This window comes from Meles meles, chromosome 11 (genome assembly GCF_922984935.1).
Source record: "Meles meles chromosome 11, mMelMel3.1 paternal haplotype, whole genome shotgun sequence".
In the NCBI taxonomy this organism is placed as follows: Eukaryota; Metazoa; Chordata; class Mammalia; order Carnivora; family Mustelidae; genus Meles; species Meles meles.
The window spans coordinates 75366200-75384630 of NC_060076.1; the positions used below are offsets into that span (position 1 = coordinate 75366200).

Sequence of the window (18431 nt, forward strand, 5' to 3'; positions counted from 1 at the left end):
TCCCCGCCGAGCAGAGAACCAGACGCGGGACTCCATCCCAGGACCCTGAGACCATGAACCAAGCCGAAGGCAGCGGCTTAACCCACTGAGCCACCCAGGCGGCCCCTGCAGGACATTTTCAATGCCTCTGCCTCGCCTTCTGACCCTACCCTGCTCTTATTAGCGTGCCCCCTCTCTCTTTCTGTCTAAAAATAAGTAAAATAAATGAAAATTTTTTTTTAAAAAGAGGACAGTCTGATATGTCTGAGGGGCATTGTGGTTGTTTTGTTTTGTTTTGGTAATAGGTCAACATTTCTAGAATTGAAACTTCTGTTGACCCAGAGAGAGTTTAAAACTCATTTTAGAAAATCTGGGTTACTTGAACAATGGTATAACTCTGAAATCTCAGAGTTATATCTTGCCTACAATTCTAAGCAGTAAGGTATATTTCCATGTAGGAGCTTTCCTGTTTGGGGATCCCAGGAGTCTCTATGGGAAACCATCCGTTCTCTTTCCCACACCTAAAGTCTTGATGGGAACATGGGGTAAGAAAAAGAGAGAGTGGAGGAGTCTCCAGGAGATCTCTGTGTGGGGGTCTCTGTGTAGACCAGCACACTCTTCAGAGACATAATGCAAGCCCCAAGGGCAGTGCTATATTTTCTAGTTAAAAAGTAAAAGGTGAAATTAATTTTAATAATAGATTTTAGTTAACTCAGTATATCCAAAATACTATCATCTGAACATGTAATTATTAAAAAAAAAAAATCCACGAGATACTTTTCATTCTTATTTCTATACCCAGTCTTGGAATCCATTGTGCATTTCACACTTCTTGAACACTTCATTTGGGACTAGCCACTTTTCAAGTCATCAATAGCCCATACCATATTGAAGAGCCCACATAAACCCTTCCTTTCGATTGCTCATTGGTCCTCTGAGACCTCAATCTTTTCTCTGTTTGCATACCTTCTTATCTTTCAGATCTCAGCTCAAAACACTTATTCCGGAGAGGAAAGACAAGTAAATTCGACCCACTCCCTCCCTGCCCTCCTCTATCCCATTCTCCTGTGTTACTGTCTCCCTAGAACTGATCTCTTCTGAAATGGTCTTATTCATTTGCTTACATATTTCTTTTCTATCTTCTCCAACAGAATGTAAGTTTCACGAGGGCAGGGATTTTTAAAAAATTATTTTGGTCTCTTGAGTTCCCGGGGTCGAGCACTGTGCCTGGCACATGCCTGGCGCTCAGGACACATTCGCAGGACTAAGGAGTCGCATTTCTCTGGAACGCGGCGGAAGGGGGCAGCCGAGCGGCGTGCACAGGTGGGGCGCCCACGACGCGCGCGGCGCTCCCTCGGCTTCAGGGTGGGTGTGGGCGAGTGGGTGTGGGTGAGTGGGTGTGTGCGGGGCTGTGCGCGGTAGAGCGAGCCCCGAGCGCTGAGCGGGAAAGAGCAGTCAACGCTGCGCAGAAAACGGAGTGCGGTAGAGTGAGCCTGAGCGCTGAGCGGGGAGGAGCAGTCAGCGCTGCGCAGAAAACGCAGCGCCCGCCGGGCCCGGCAGCTCGGAGGTGGGTGAGCCATGCCGCCAGCCCGCCCGCGGGGTCCCCATTGGCCGCCTGCCGGCCGCCCTCCGCCAGAAAGGCGGCGAGGAGCCGAGGGCCTGCTCCCTCCGGAGCCGGAGTGGGAGCGCCGGACCGAGCTGACGTCGGGGCGGACGCGTGGGATCCGCGCTCCCTTTCGCTCCCTCCCCGCGCTCCCGCCGCCGCCCCGCTCGTCTCCAGCGCTGGCGCCCTAGGTCGGCCTACTATAGCTACGGAGGGCCCTGCGCAGCTCCCGGGAGCCCGGGGTTAGTGGCCGCGCGCGCGCCCCCAGCCCCTCCCGGGCCCGCCTCCTGCTTTTGCTTTCGCGGCGGCGGCGTGGAGGGGTTTGCGGGGGCAGCGCCCAGGGCAACCGGGAAGGCCAGGAGGGGGCGGCTGGACTGCGGGGAGAAATGGGGTCGCAGCCAGGAGGCTCCCCTTGCTCCGAGGGCCGGGTGGGAACAGGTGGCGCGGGCCGGGCCGGGCGCTTTGTGTCGGGGCGCGGAGACTGGGAGCGGGCGTTCGCGCCTCCCTCGGCAGCTCCCTTTCCTCCCCAGCTCTCCCGGGCGGCCATACGCCGGGTCGGCCGGGTATCGGGGAGGGAGTCGCCAGGAATGTGCGCCTGGGGACTGCGTGGCTCGAGGGAGGAGCGGGGGTGGACGCGGCGGCCGGGGAGTGCGGGAGCCGAGAGGTGGCGCGGGGGCTGCTGTGCAGCCACAGGCCCGAGGAAGATGCTTTAAGAGAGGCGCGTTCGGCTTGGGCGAGGGCTTCATTCTACCGCGGCGCTCCCGGAGGTGGGGAGCTGGGTGGGCGTGCGTGTGTGGAGAGAGGGGAGGCGGGGAAGCCACTTCCGGAGCCGGTTCAGATCCGCGCCGAGCGCGGTGCTTTCGCTGACGCGGACCTCAGGGTGCAATTGTGCCTGCACTGGCGCGCGGGCGATGCGGGAAGCGCATGCTACTGGTTTGTGCGAATGCATAATATTGGGGGCAGTGGGCGGTAGACAAATGCAGTTTGAATCAGGCAGCTCCCTGTCCCATCCAGGAGATGTGCAAATGATAGAGAAGAGTTCCTAGCCCAGCGCGTCCTGGGGTCCAGAAGTAAAGCCGCTAATCCAATGGGCTATGATGGAAGAGGCAATTTCAGTGCTAGATTATGCTGCAAACGGTATTGATCAAGACCCCTAGACAGGAACAGATTTAATTGTCTGCAGTAATTCTTGTCAGCTTTTGCAGCTCCGAGATGAGGCAAAAGCTTAGTAAGATATATTTGCATCCGGTGTTAGGTCTTGTATGTGACTTGAGCAGCGTACCGATGAATTAGTAGGATTTAAACTATTCATGCTTTCTCTCTTTTTGAATTTTCAGAGTAACGCGAGCAAGTATGGGTAGGTCATATATGGCGACTTGGCCGATGTTGGTGTTGGGTTTGGATTTTGAAACTTCCTGCAGCCAGAGATTTAATTACCCTGTTGGTGTTCCTGGTTGCTTTGGTTTCCTTTACAATGTTAAATTTGTAACGGATCAAAGATTGAGAGTCTAATATGGCTATCTGGATTCAGAGCATACTTCCATTGGTTGCCGGAGGAGCTGTGGCTCTGAGGGCAAAGTCCTTCAGTTTCTGATGAACAAAGAATGATTATTTTGAGGTGTCTCAGGGCTGGCTCAGTTTCCTCTTTACTGGTTATTTGACAGGATGTGTTGAGCTCTGGTCTAAGTAGCACAAAAACCAGTTTTCACACCTAAATTTAGGTTCAACATAAGGATTTGATTTTAGTGGATGTGTTTTGAGTGAATGATCTTGAAACAAACAGAAAGTGTGTATTTACTTACACTTGTATCAAAATATGTATTTTTCCATATTCACCTGATGTCCTGGTCCTAAGCTTTTTTTTTTTAATGAAGGAAATTCAAAAGCACCCACACCCAAGGTTACCTAATGGGAATTTCCAGTGTGGAGCTTAAAATTTTTTATTGTGTGGAGCAAAAATTTCCAGTGTGGAGCAAAATTTTTTTTACAAGTTCAGATAAGAATGGGGAATAAAAGCCTTTTTTTTTTTTTCTTAAAGATTTTATTTACTTATTTGACAGACAAGTAGGCAGAGAGGCAGGCAGAGACAGAGAGAGGAGGAAGCAGGCTCCCCGCTGAGCAGAGAGCCCCACTTGGGGCTTGATCCCAGATCCCTGAGATCAAGACCTGAGCCTAAGGCAGAGGCCCAACCCAGTGAGCCACCCAGGTGCCCCTAAAAGCCATTTTTAAAAGGTTACTGTAACAAAGTCTTTCTGTATGTGTTTAACATCAACTCAAGATGTCACTGAAAGCCTGCATTTAGGAGGAGCTTATGATATACTGGAGATTTTCTGAGGGAATAAGGAAGAAGGAAAGTTCTGAAAAATCATATTTCACAGATATGTGTTTTTTTTTTTTTAAGATTTTCTTTATTTATTTGACAGACCAAGATCACAAATAGGCAGAGAGAGAGAGGAGGAAGCAGGCTCCCCGCGGAGCAGAGAGCCAGATGCAGGGCTGGATCCCAGGCACCCCTTTCATGGTTATGTTTAAGATTAAGGTTTAAGGGGGGGCGCCTGGGTGGCTCAGTGGGTTAAAGCCTCTGCCTTCGGCTCAGGTCATGATCCCAGTATCCTGGGATCGAGCCCTGCATCAGGCTCTCTGCTCCGCGGGGAGCCTGCTTCCTCCTCTCTCTCTGCCTGCCTCTCTGCCTAGTTGTGATTTCTCTCTGTCAAATAAATAAAATATATATATAAAAAAATTAAGGTTTAAGGGTGTGTGGTTGAAGTACTTGTTTTAACTAGAATTAAATCACTTCATTCCTGTGGTTTTCCGTAAAGCGAGTGGTATATGGAGTTTTCCTTTGAGTTTCCCCACTGGGAAAAAAAATGATGAAAAAATATATTTTAATTCCATTTGTGTAGTGTGGCCTCATTATATAAATTCTCTTAGAAAGAGGGGTGATTTAAATTAGGTGAGCCGATTGCTTTATGGATTAAGTATATGACCTTATTTTCAGTAAGATCTTTTGGTAGAATTATGTGTTATGAGAAAGAAAGAAAGAAAAACAAACAAACAAACAAAGTCTCCCTAAGGCTGGTGGCGGGGGTTGTGATCTTCACTTAGTGGGCGAGATGACAGGCCCTCTGCCTCTGAGCTGGGAGGTGACGTGCTCCGTTCTCACTACATTTAGCTTTGACTTTTGTCTTGGTCTCCATTTCTGTGTAGAACTTTCTCCCCACCACGTAAGACTAATTGACACCTCGTTGATGGGCTAATTTAATTTGTGTGACCTGTGGATTTGAGAGCAGGGCTCTGAGAAACTGGGAGTTGGGGTTTTTTTAAATAAAATATATGTTCCATCCATCCGATACAGCTGCTTTTGCTTTGCCTGAAAATGAGGAAAATGGTTGATTTGAGGGGGAAGTGTTTTTTTTTTTGTTTTGTTTTGTTTTTTCTCCAAGCCCTGCGGTTTTTACATCTGCCTTGGAAATAACCACTTCCTGAAAACAAGTCCTGAGCTAAGACAGAGATGAAGGAAAGAGCACAGAAATGGAAATGGGCAGATAAGGAGCACAGATGAAGGGCCCTTGTGAGCAGTGAGTTATACCCAGACCGGTGTACATTCTGCACTTGACCGGCATGTCTTTAGGAGTCATCGAAATAATAGGTACTCTTTTCGCTTATGCGTATGCTGAGACCAAGTCCATAGCCAGAGGAGGTGAGATGGGTGCACTCAATATTATTACTATTATTGCTTTACTTTTAGGAAAACCAACAGAGTACCTTATGTGTGAATGTCTGTGTGTCTGTGTGGACTGCCCAGGACTATCATAAAAGCTCTCTGTCCCTGTAAAGAACTTTATAAAGTACTCTGATTGTCGCAGTAATGATCCAGCAGACAGACCCCTGGACAGAGCTCCTGGTTCAAAATCTGGCTCTGCAACTTGCTAATTACCTTGAGTAAGTCCCTTACCCTCTCTGACCCTCAGGATTTCATTTTGTTGTTGTTATTGTTGTTAAAGATTTTATTTATTTATTTATTTGGCACAGTGAGAGATCACAAGTAGGCAGAGCAACAGGCAGGGGCGGGGGGAAGCAGGCTCCCCGCTGAGTAGGGAGCCAGATGTGGGGCTCGATCCCAGAACCCTGAGATCATGACCTGAGCCGAAGGCAGAGGCTTAACCCACTGAGACACCCACGGGCCCCTTACATTTATTTTTCGACTGGAAAATTCTACCCTCAGGGGCCTGCATCATGAGCATGGCAGATGGACGTAAGGTCTCAAAACTCCTGATTTTTAAGTTACAAAGAAAAGTGTGCATGGTTTCAAAGGCAGGAAACACCAAGCTGCAGAAAGAGCTCTTGAACTATGGGAAAGAATGGAAATTAGCTCATTCCTTGCAGGTGAACACTTACAATATCCATACTACTTGAGAGAAACCAGCCTCGTTTGTCACATTAGATCATAATAACAATAATTAGGTAGTTTTGACAGAAAATATGTCCCCAAAGAGAGGCCACACTCAGAGCCAAATTTCCCAGCTGAAAACCATCAATAAAAACTTTTCAAACACCAGAGAGCAGCAGTTTCCAGCATTCATTTACTCAAACATTATGTTCCTCATCCAAAGTTGAATGTGTTTATAAAGGGAAAAAAATCTACAACATTCACCCCACCTCCTGTCCTATGTTTCTGGTCCCATCGGACCTAAATGATGCCCGCCTGGGTGGTCCAGGGATGCCTTTCCAGTGCTGGCAAGCAAGCATCCAGCCAAACTGCCCCTCACCGCCATCACTGTGCCCTCCCTTCACAGCCTGGAAGACTACAATTAGACCATCCTAAAATGCACAGAATTCAAAGTCACTGAGTGCGGAATATAGTCGATGATGCCATAATGGTGTTGTACAGGGGGTGACAGCCACCCTGTGAGTATATCATAACACACAGAGCCGTCAATCACTAAGTTGTACACCTGAAATGAATGTAACATTGTGTGTCAACTACACTTCAACTAAAAAAAAAACAAAAAACACTGAACATCACCTCTAGTGCATCTATTTGGTTTTTGTTTTAAGATTTTTATTTATTTATTTGACAGAGAGAGATCACAAGTAGGCAGAGAGGCAGGCAGAGAGAGTGAGAGGGAAGCAGGCTCCCTGCCGAGCAGAGAGCCCGATGTGGGACTCGATCCCAGGACCCTGAGATCATGACCTGAGCTGAAGGCAGCAGCTTAAACCACTGAGCCACCCAGGCGCCCTAATGCATCTATTTGAACCCTATCTCTCTTTAAACTTTGCAGACTCTCCTATCAGAGGAATCATCTGAGGACACCCGAAGCAGAAAGGCAAATAAAAAAAAATCACATTCAGCGAAGTCCTACTGGATGATCTCACTATTCAACCCAGGTGGGCCCGAGATCCCCCCTTCCAAAGAGAAAACAGGCTAAGAAGTCTTTCCTCCTTCTAGCCACACAGGATTGCCATAATTCTACAAACCCATCCTGTGATCTGCAGCAAACCAAATGAAAGACATATGCTGACTCCTGGAGTTTAGGACAAAGCCTTACTTCAATTAAATGCCTATGGATTGTATGCCAGAATGAAAAAGTTTTAAATTTGAATTATTAAGCTTCCAGCCACCATCCGAACTGATGTAAATTATCTAATGCTTCACTTTGTTTCGTTTAAAACGGACCTTGGGGTTGGACATTTTAGCTGCGGTGCATATTACTGTCCAGGCACAGAGAACGCAAACGGAAGAACAGTTTCTACTCTTAGGAGTCGCAGCCCTTGACCTCCTAAGCTCATCCCCACCAGGGTCGTCCCTTACTGAGGGCCATACGTACGTACATGCATGTGTGCACGTGTGTGTGTGTGTGTGTGTGTGTGTTCACAGTGCTTCACATACAACAATCTATTCATCCCATCAACAAGCATTTACTGAGCACCTACTGATGAGTATCTAAGTTGGCCTTAGAGATACACACCAATGAGCAAGTCCAAGGTCACAGCCCTGGGACAACCTGTGAGGAAAGCAGGTAATCATCTAACAATGATCTACAATGTGGGAAACACTGGGATGGGGACAACAGGTTATTAAAAATAATACCTCAGACAGGGACAGTGCGTCAGGTGTTGACAGCCACAGTCTCTCATTCCCACAACATCTACAAAGGTAGGTGTCTCCCCACTTTCCAAATGATTGTCCTGAGGCTGTCTCACACCACACATTGCCTCTCCATCAGCATGAGCGCCCACATCATCATTTAGGTCTTAAATTCCCATCATGTTCCCAACGCCGCACCGGCCACCCGCTGGCTTGTCCAGGCACTGATCAAGACGTCGCCCGGTGTTACACAGCACACTGCATGCCCTGGGAGGAAAAGACCACGGAGCTCACCACAAGGAGCGCTCCAGCAGGCTACGAGAAGCAAGAGAATAATGACAGCACAAAGCAAGGACCCAGCATGGCACGACAGTCTGTGGTCGAGTACCAGCAGAGCAGAGTGCTTCAAGAGAGCACGTCTGAAGGAGAACTCACTGTGGAGGGAAGTTCTTCAGGAGGCCGGTCTTAAGATCATGTGAGGTCAGACAGCGGGAGAGGAAAGTGGTGCTCAGCGAATGTCCAGAAGACTTCCACGTTAGGCTGAACCACCATGTAAGGGGAGCCCAAGGGCGGGGCAAGCCAGCCTGTTCCAGCTGCTAGGAGTGGTGAGGGTACCCCGGGGGGTTAAAAGTGACCCAGCTATTACGGCTCTGTTCACAAGAACCCCTCCCAGAAATCACTCCATGGGCCTCCTGGAGTCAATACAAAGTTGAAGACTCACCAAACAGTCTTGTAGGGGGACAGGGGGTGCTCATGACAGGAGTTTGGACTCATGGGGAGGCCAAGGGCAACATCAATGTGCCTCCCCCCATATGACCCTTTTCCCAGAAGGCCTCCGTTCCCAAAATTGGCAAACAGAAGCCTGAACAAAAATTGACTTGCAGGCCAACTTATTAGCCTGCCTGGAACACCCACATGTGTGGGTCAGTCCCGCAGATAATATCTGCCTTGGTTTAATGCTTTACTGCAGATTAAAATACTTCTACGTGTGTTAGACTATGTGATTTTCAAAACAGCCACAACATTAGCACGGAGTCTCTCACTTTATTTTTTTCTAAGTTTTTATGTATTCATTTAAGTAATGTGTACACCCAACATGGGGCTCAAACTCACAACCCAGAGAACAAGAGTCACATGCTCTTCTGACTGAGCTAGCCAGGCATTGGTAGGCCACTTGTTTTAAAAAATGAAGATCTTGAGGGGAGCCTAGGTGGCTCAGTGGGTTAAGCCTCTGCCTTAGCCTCAGGTCATGATCTCAGGATCCTGGGATCCAGCCCCTAATCCAGCTCTCTGCTCAGCAGGGAGCCTGCTTCCCCCCTCTCTCTCTGCCTGCCTCTCTGCCTACTTGTGATCACTCTCTCTCTCTCTCTGTCAAATAAATAAAATCTAAAAAAAAAAAAAAAAAAAAGAAAGAAAAAGAAATGTAGGGAAAATAAGCAGTGCCCCTTTTTCTATCTGTCATGAAAAGAATTAGCTCTTCCTTAGCCTGTGACCAGGCTGCATGTGCAGAGGGTAGGTGGGACTTGGGTGAGGCAAGGAACAAGAAGGAGGGATCTGTTGGGACAAAGAGGGAGTGGCTTGGGGCAGAAGAGATCAGTCCTTGGAGACGACTGAGGCCTTTGCTGCCCACCCTCCTCTAAGAATTTGCTTTGCCTCATCTGTGCGGAGCTCCAATTTTTGTTGTTGTTGTTGTTGTTATTGTTGGTGGTGCCGTCTGTGGTTTCTAGGTAAGCGGTGTAGGTATGTGTGTGTGTCTCAGACGCTGTCGAGAAGAGACTTTGACCAGCCAGCTGCTGATGTCTGAGATGCTGACTCGTACATGATACACAGAGGAGCTGTCTATAGAAATTTGGTAAGCAAAAACCAAACCCAAACCGCTAACAGGTCACTTGCTACCTTACAAATACCATTTTATTGGGATATAAATTGGTGTAATTTGAAAGCAGAGCCTGCCCGGGGTTTTTCCTGTACACCTGGGGCGCGATTATACAAAGCTGTCTCTCTAAATATTGTCTTTGCCACCCAGAGTATCTAGAATCAACATGTGCGCTGTTGTCCTTGAAGCCAGAAACTTCTACAGAGTTAGTCCTCAGGAGCTCGTCTGGCTCCTGCTGAGCACAGGTTAGCTTCCTTTCCCTCCGCAAGACATGAGTAGCCCCTCTCCTGGCGCGAGTGCTGTGGCACTGGGCTGCTCTGAGCAAGGCCGGGCTGACATCAGGCCCTCCCACTCCTTTTTCTCCCAGATGTCATGTGTTCAACATTGTGCCGCTGGAACCTGTCATCCCATCTGGCCGTGAGCCTATCAGGTGACCACTTGGTATCCTGTTCTTGGCATTTCTTTGCACCGTAATCCGAATAAGCTTTGGGATAGCTGGAGGATATTTACAGTTTTCCCCTCGAGAACTGGTAAGGGCTGGCCCTAAGTACCACCCCGCATTTTCCCTCATGTAGAGCTGTAGGCGGCTGGCTCAGTTGTCTGGGAGAGGAGGTGGGTGAGTACAAGTGGAATGTTTTCCAGGATAAAGTTTTATCTGTCCATACTCTCCCCACTGCTCCCTTGACACAGAGTTGGCAGCGCCTGGCAAATACAGCAGTGGGCAGGCGAGGTAGGCCTCGGGGTGGTGTGTGGAAGCGTGAAGTTCCGGGTTTGGCCAAATGTGATCCCGGGGTTGAAAGAGTATGTCCTGTTTTCTGAATATCGCTGACTTATAGGGGCCACCTTGTGTAGGTCTCATCTCCTCTTCAGAAGCATTGTTCTCTCTGATGAAGGTAAGTTGTAAATAAACAAATAAAAAAAAATTAAAAAAAAAAAAAACCTCATCTACATGAGAGAAGAGCGATCACCTGGAGGAATGACCTGGAGTGGCGGCACTTGCCTTCTCCTGAGCATGTCCCGGGCTAGTCCACCAGGAAGCCTGTCTTCCTTGGTTTCTGTATTCCTTAACAATTGGAATGAAGGAGCGGCCACTTGGTGTGCTTACGCAACTGGGTGCTGCCTGTGATTCTCGGCTCTCCCTATGGATTGTGCATCTTCTGAGTAGAGAACATGGTTTCTTATGTCACCTCTCTTGGGTGGGATTAAGGTAAGCACACACTCGGTCCTATTTATTTGCTTAATGAAAGTACATATGCAGAAATTAGAATATGGTTCAGAGCTTTGTACCCGAATCCCTGATTCCACAATGCATCAGCTGTTACCTTGGGAAACTCATTGGACTCGGTTTTGTCATCCATTAAATGGGAACAGTAATCATACCTGTCTCCTAAGGTCATTGTGAGATTGTAGGTAATGTGTGTAAAGTGCTTGGTCTGGTACCAGGATACAGTATATGCTTAAGAAATGTTGGATGGTTGGGGCACCTGGGTGGCTCAGTAGGTTAAAGCCTCCGCCTTCGGCTCAGGTCATGATCCCGGGGTCCTGGGATCGAGCCCCACAGACCAAGCACTTTACACACATTACCTACAATCTCACAATGACCTTAGGAGACAGGTATGATTTCAGGGTCCTGAGATCAAAGCCCCCATCGGGCTTCCTACTCAGTGGGGAACCTGCTTCTCCCTCTTCCGCCCCCCCCCCCCCCCGCTGGTGTTCTCTCTGTCTCTCTCAAATAAATAAAATCCTTAAAAAAAAAAGAAAAAGAAAGAAAGAAAAGAAAAGAAAGGAAAGAAAGCCCATCCAGATGCTATGGGAAGAGGGAGGGAGAAGCTCCTGTCAAGGAGGTTCTAAGGAAAGAGATGTGTCCAGGGAAGCCAGGTGTAAGCTGCTTAGAAATGCTCAGAGGGGTAGCCCTCCTGGCATTTACTGGGAACCCAGGACGTGTCAGCATGCAGATTCAGCTTTCCTGTGCTGTCCTTGAGTTCCCAAAAAGGCTATTTCATTTTTCTAGCTGCTTTTTAAGTTAAATGTAGTCCTCAGCAGCCAGAGAAGACCCCAGGCATTTGATCAGAGGCACAAACCACTGCTTTTTGTCACAGATCTTTATGGAAAAAGAGGTCTACAGTGAGTGTGCGGGCCCCCGAGTTCCTGAGCAAGACGAGCTTGCCTCAGAATACAAGATCTGTGGCAGAGCCAAGCCTCCATTTAGCTCTGACACGTACTGATTTAAGATGTGAAAAGGAGTGTTCGGCGAAGCCCAAATTGCCTGTGCCAAGAAAAGCCTATTAGGTTGGTGGCTGAAAGACTGAATTGTTAGGACTCACTTAATGGCCAGGAGGCTCTGCCAGCTGCTGGGAGTGAATGCCCACTTACACACTGGAGTGCCCGTCCTTGTTCCCCTGGGCTGGGGTCTCCTTGGTGCAGGGAACATGGCTGCTGCCCAAGAGGCCACTTTTAATGGGCGATGCCTTATTCTTCAGGCCATTGAGTGGATAGCTTTAGTTTGTGAAAGTGACATTAGATGCTCACAAATTTGTTTTTTTGTTTTTTTTTTAAAGATTTATTTACTTATTTATTTGACAGAGAGAGAGATCACAAGTAGACAGAGAGGCAGGCAGAGAGAGAGGGGGAAGCAGGCTCCTTGCTGAGCAGAGAGCCTGATGCGGGGCTCAATCCCAGAACCCGAGATCTTGACCTGAGCTGAAGGCAGAGGCTTAACCCACTGAGCCACCAGGCACTCCTTTGCTCACAAATTTGTAAAGGAAAATATTTGGAAGCTGGGTCTAGAAGGTGAGTTCAGATGAAATGTCAGGGAATGGAGTAGTGACTATAAACAGGTCACATATGTGGACCGTGAAACAAAACTGTCGCATGAGCCGTATTATCTGTTCATCGTCTCTCCTTTCCCCTGGGCTTGGCTGGACATGCGAAAGGCCCAGCACTCGTTTGACTTAATCTCAACAAATTTCCAACCACGCAGAGTGGACAGACTTTGCCCAACCAATGACAATAGAAAGCCCAAGTAAGACGTGAGAGAAACCAAGTACAGAAACCCGTTTTTGGAGTTCGGGCAGGGAATGGTCATTCGGACCTAGAAGGGTCGTTGATTTTTTTTTCATTCATTTATTCAGATTCTTGTGGGGATATAATAATGTAAGTGGGTGGGTGCCTGATCAGCTTTGTGTGTCCCTGTGTCTCTGTCCATATATTCCTGGGAAGCAAGTGGAAATCAGGCATGAAGCGGGAGACTAGGAAACAGATTTACAGGGAACCCGTCTAGACGGGGAGCTGGAGGTAGGTATTGTTACCCACATTTTACAGATCAGAAAACTGAGGTTCAGGAAGATCTCACCCTTGTATAATGTGTATAAAATGGCAGAGGGGACCACTGGATGCCCAAACTGCTAAGCAGTGTCTGGAAATTGGGTGGTGGACAGTGCAGCTCACTTTGTGTTCTTTGTCTTGGTCATCGTCTTGGGAGGGAGGTTTAAAGGACTTTATCTATTTTTAAAAATTTGTTTATTTATTTGACAGAGAGAGAGATCACAAGTAGTCACAGAGAGAGGGAGAAGCAGGCTCCCTGCTGAACAGAGAGCCCTATGCGGGACTCGATCTCAGGACTCTGAGATCATGACCTGAGCCAGAGGCAGAGGCCTAACCTACTGGGCCATCCAGGATCCTCGAGGTTTAAAAAACCTTAAAACATCCATGAAACATCCAGCAGAATGCCAGCTCCTCTGATACGTTCAGTGTGGTTTCGCTGTGTTCCTTCCACACCAGGCATTTCTCCCATGATGCTAGTGACCATTTGGTTGGTATCCTTCTTCATGGTGGTGCTGTCTGGTATGCTGGGGGATGCTTAGCGGCACCCCTGGCCTCCACCCACTGGATGCCTGTGGTGCTCTCCACCTCCCAAGCTGTGACAATGCAAAATGTCTGTAAACATTGCTCCATGTCTGTTGAGGGGCACCCCCTCCCCACTTCCTGTTAAGAATGACTGGGTTCCGGGATCGAGACAGGGAAGCGACTCACAAGCCCAAGGGTTGGAGCTGGTCATAGGTAAGCAGGATCCTGCACCCAGGGAGCAATGAAAATGCCCTTGAAGGAAGCTACTGAAATTGGTATCCAGAGCTGGCGAATGAATATGGCCAGGGGCCAGGTGGTGTGAGCAGGAGGTCTGGGGTAGGTGCTCTCTGACGTGCTGTCCCTGGAGCGAATGGGTCTGCCGTGTCCCAGAAGCCTGGCATGGGGCTGACAGTGAGGAAGACCTAGAGAGGCTGCTGGTCAGACTTCCAGATGTTACTCCCTCCCTCGGCCGTGGAGCCACCTGTGGCTAACGCCCTGGTTTGCGCTCTGCCCCTCCATGCTGACCAGGCTGCTGGGAGTCACAGCCCGGCTCCCCCTGCTGCCTGACCCCTGTCCACCCTGCTCTCTCCCAGGAGTGGCTTTCTGCTCCTGTGTTGAGAACTCTGTTTTTAACCTGCTTAATAGGTATTGGCTTTTTTTTTTTTTTTAATATACTGGTCACTAATTTTAAGTCAAAGCTAGAGAACTCCTACTTTTCTTTTCATTTCTTTTAGCCCCCAGTTTCTGCCTCTCTAGCAGAGTGATGGTATGGCCTGCTGTGTGACCGTGGGGGGCCCCTATGGCTGGGTACTGGCTCCTAGATCCCTTCCTCCTAGCAGGGGCTTTTAAAGGTAGAAGGTGGGGTCTGGCAGCCTCCCTGACAGGAGGTGTGGCGGGTGCCCTGCCCGGGCTCCCAGCTCCCTGGGGACAGGGCCACTAGTGGAGAAGTCACCTGGGAGAAGCTTGCCAGTGGGGGAGGGTGTGAAAGGGCCGTGGCTTGGGGGTGTTGTGGAAAAGAGAAATGTGTCCATCAGCATGCTGGCAGGAAATGAGTCCCCTCCCAAGGGTTCAGATGAAGGTTATTATGGAATGGCCACGTATACAACAGTTTGGGGGTCTCATACCTGCCGAAGCTGAGCTGGACCCCCGAGGAGAGCTACCAGCACACACCATTTTAGGGAAGAAACACCCTGGCTTCCCTCTCTTTTCTTCCAATCTCTTGCCAGCACCTCCTGGTAACCGCCTGCGGGGAGACCCAGTGATGCAGTATATGGGGGGGGGCAGCCACATACTGGACAGAGAAGAGTGAAGAATGCACTGGGGGTGCGGGTGGAGGTGGACAGATGGAGGCGATGGAGGATAATCAGGAAAAACATCCATCGGTGGCAACGGTGGACTGGTGCTGGGCTTGTATGTCCCCTTTCCCCTGTGTGGTGCAGGTGGTCAGAATCCCCCCGTCACCGTGGGGGACACTCAGCGCTCCTCCTGATTCTGGGTGTATATACTCTTTCCCCCAGGGGGTCATCCTGAGCAGAGCATCCCACTTCAAAGCGATGCCCTCCTTTTGCGAACCTTGGGGCAGTTCCTCTTCGGCACATTCATACAACGTTTACACTCCCCACCATTGCACTGTTGGCTCTCCGTGTGTGTGTGTGTGTGTGTTTGTGTGTGTGTGTGTTTGCGTGTGTGTGCGTGTGTGCATGCCCTGGATTGGAAGCCCTTCAAGATGTCACAGTTCTTTTGTTCACAGCATCTTGCAAGAAGGTATTCCAGAAATATCTCTTGTTTGATGATCAGTTCCTTTAAGTCATAATCACAAAATTCTGCAGGGAAGGACTGCAGCCATAGTTCCTGAGTTTCCAAGGCGGACAAATAATCACGAAAAAGTTCCTGAAGATGCATCCTGTGTTTTCATTCTTGGGATAACACTGACAGGGGTCAGTCCCATAAAGGTCCCCATATCACACCGCTCTCTGCAGGGAAAGATGTGGACTGAACAGCTATATCTTTTCTACCGTAGCACAGTGATGATGTCCCCAGACTCTGCTGGTGGTTTGACCATGCAGCAGATTCTCAGTGTCATATGTATTTAAAAATGTGAGAGTCTAGTGGGAGTAAAATGGGGTTGACCCTGTTTCAGTGATGGAAACAAAGCTAGGAAGCGGAGGCCGTGTGTACCAGGTACTGACCTGTCCCCGGTCACAGCTGGTGTGGTTCTCGGAGAAAGCAGCACCCGGCTGTGCCGAGCCTGGAAATAGAGCCTCCCCGGCCCGGCTTTGCGCCCCTGAATATTTGCAGTTTCTGAGGGAAAACCTAAGGGACTTGGAGTCAAACCTTCCTGCAGTCTGCAGTTGCCGGTCTCTCTCTTCTGTCAAATTTGCTCTATCTTGTTATAATGCTTGAAAACTGGGGCTTCACAAAGGAAAAAGGGAAGTCTTAACCTAGAATCAACTTCTTTCTCAGCCGATGTGAACTGATTCTAGTATCGGTAGAAAGTTGTGTTGTGTGTTCTGAAAGGATAGGGTTTAATTCCGGTTTCAAATTAATTCTACAGCAAGAGCTTGGAATTCCACCCAGAGAGACGAAACGGCAGCTCCGGTGGGATTGTGTAAAGGGTTGGTGGGGAAACAGGCATTGGCCGCACATGTCTCCCCTGCTTGGGCCAAGTAGGGGGACAGCCAGGACAGGGGCTATGAAAGCACCCACGGACGACCCCTGGGGGATGCCTGAGCAGATAGGGACAGGGCCCAGCCTGAGACCCGTTTTTAGTGGGGTACAGCTCTGGTTCCTGGGGTTGTACTTCCTCTGCGGTGAGAAAGAGATTACAGGCAAGAGGACAGGTGCTCAAAAGCCCCACAACAAGGGGGAAGTGGTGGAGAGGAGCATCAAGGGGGAACCTTGCATTCCAGGTGTGCTGGATTGCTGAGCCCCGCACCCTCAGCGTAGCTGGCAGGGCTGGGGCATCAGTTCCTTCAAGCTGGTTATCTCAGGTGGCAGGAAGCGGAGACATCATTTCTGTGTGTTCCATGAGGTAGGGTAGGAAATGTTGGGAAGCCTTGAACTTGCATCCTTCTTAAAAGCCTGAGATGAAGCAGGAGTGGGTTCCTGGTAGAAGCACCTCGTCAAAGAATTCCAGGGGGCACCAGTCACAATCCATTCACATCCCCAATGGTGTGACTGGTATATCCTGTGGTTTCCCTGGGTCCCTTTTTAATCCCCTGGTAACCTGTAGGTGGTCTGAAGGAAGTGATTGTGGGCAATTGTGTGGGCAGGGAGTTCTAAGATTTTCTGCATTTCTATTTTTCACTGTGCTTAGCTCAGAAATGAGTGGAATTAATGAATGACAAAATGCCAAATTCCAAAATAAAGCAGAAATAGTTCTTTTGTCAAGGCAGCTGTGTCTAGGTTGGGGACTTCTGGTCTACCTCCTTTTCAGTGTGTTTTGATCTCTTCCCTCCCAAGAGCTCTCAAGGTCTGGTACTATGGCTTCTCTGCTCATTGTCCAGCTTCCTGCCCACGGTCCCTGACACGCCTGGAAGCTTGAATGTTTGAAGAGCTTAATTCCCTGTCCCTTTTGCTCTTATCACAGGGTGAAAAGACAGTTGTTCTGAAGGACATGACCAGTCAGTTGAGCCACAGCTATACAGAGATATATGTTTGTTTTGAAATATTAAAATGAGATTTACCTGGACACATTAAATATTTAAATTCTTTGTTGAGTTTTTTTTTTTTTTCCTGATTACTAGTTTTTGGGGTTTTTTTGTTTGTTTTGTTTTTGTATTTTTTTTCCAGGTATAATTTGCATTCAGTGCCATTACACTAGTTATTGTGCCATTCCAGGAGTTTTAACAAATGCATGTTGTCATGTGACCTGCAGCACAGGCAGAATATACAGCGATTTCCTTATCTCCCCAAATTTGCTTGTGCCCTTTGTAGCCAGCACCCTGCCTCCCCCAGCATCTGGCAAGCACTCATCAGTTTTCTGTTCCCATAGTCTCCTTTTTGAGAATGGCATAGGAATGGAATCCTACATAGCATCTGTCCCTTGTGAGTCTCTCTAGCATAAGGCATTTGAGATTCATCTTCATTGTTGATATATCTGTTATCCCTTCTTTATCACTGAGCAGTATTCTCTTGGATGAATATGCTACAGTTTATCCATTCACCAGCTGAAGGACATTCAGGGTTTTCCAGTGTATTATTAGTATTTTGACTATTTCCATCTGTTAGTGGGTAGGAAGCTTTCTCATGAATCGCTATGGTACTAACCAAGTATATTTGGTACCTTTCTTCACGGCAAAGTTTTCTGGGTAGCGTCCTGCAAGACACCCTCTATGTTGGTGCACTGGATGGTCCTTTAAGATGGTGGCCTTAGTAGTGGTGTCACCATGGCCCCATATGGTTGACACCTCACCACCTCCTCCATCTTCCATTATTCTCTCCTGCTCCCTCTCCTGAGGGACATACCTCCTTTCATGTGGAGGCCAATTAGAAATGTTCTAAAAGCATTTCTCTGAAAACTCAGAACCCAAACTAAACCATCTCCATATGCTGTTTTCCACTTCAAAGACAGTTGGAAGATAGTTTGACACAGTTTCTTTTCTTCAAAGTGGGGTGGGGGAGGCTTTTCACTGTGGGACCAAGAAGGAGGGTCTAGAAAGAACGCCCTGAGGACATCTGTCTCAGGCAGCCTGGGGAAGTAGACACCTGAAGGGTGGAGGGCAAAGACGGCGTTGGTTGTCTATAATTATTTAGCTGATAGGAACAGAATTCTGCAGCAAAGCCTGGTATCCGACAGGTTGTGTCATTTCGAGCGACCCTCTGTCTCCCAGCAGCTGGAAACATCCCAAGAGTGGCATTGAGGAAACTTGGATTTTGACCTTGACAACATCGTCTTCAACACTGTACTTCAGCTTCTCTTGTTAGGATGAGGGCCGTGGAGAGGATGAGCCTCTTGGGTCTCTGACACTCATCTCACCCTCTCACATCCCAGCCTAGGGCTGCTCTTTGAATCTGCTGGCTCTGTGAGTCCAGAAACA

At 48.6% G+C, this 18431-nt stretch overlaps 1 protein-coding gene and 2 long non-coding RNA genes across 3 annotated transcripts in view; 2 read left to right on the top strand and 1 right to left on the bottom strand.

Annotated features, from left to right (window-relative positions):
• LOC123952604 (ras and EF-hand domain-containing protein-like) overlaps window positions 1–1559 on the bottom strand; it is a 164009-nt gene extending 162450 nt beyond the window's left edge. The window contains 1 exon segment of the mRNA XM_046021859.1: window positions 1218–1559. Coding sequence (XP_045877815.1) covers window positions 1218–1559 — 342 coding nt within the window.
• Window positions 1560–4968: 3409 nt separating this feature from the next.
• LOC123953046 lies at window positions 4969–7040 on the top strand. The gene is made up of 3 exons (XR_006820799.1): window positions 4969–5231; window positions 5331–5524; window positions 6865–7040. It is a non-coding gene; the product is annotated as an uncharacterized LOC123953046 (long non-coding RNA).
• A 2342-nt stretch (window positions 7041–9382) lies between these two features.
• On the top strand, window positions 9383–10088 carry LOC123953047. Its single transcript, XR_006820800.1, has 3 exons — window positions 9383–9522; window positions 9697–9791; window positions 9914–10088. It is a non-coding gene; the product is annotated as an uncharacterized LOC123953047 (long non-coding RNA).
• Window positions 10089–18431: the final 8343 nt, after the last annotated feature.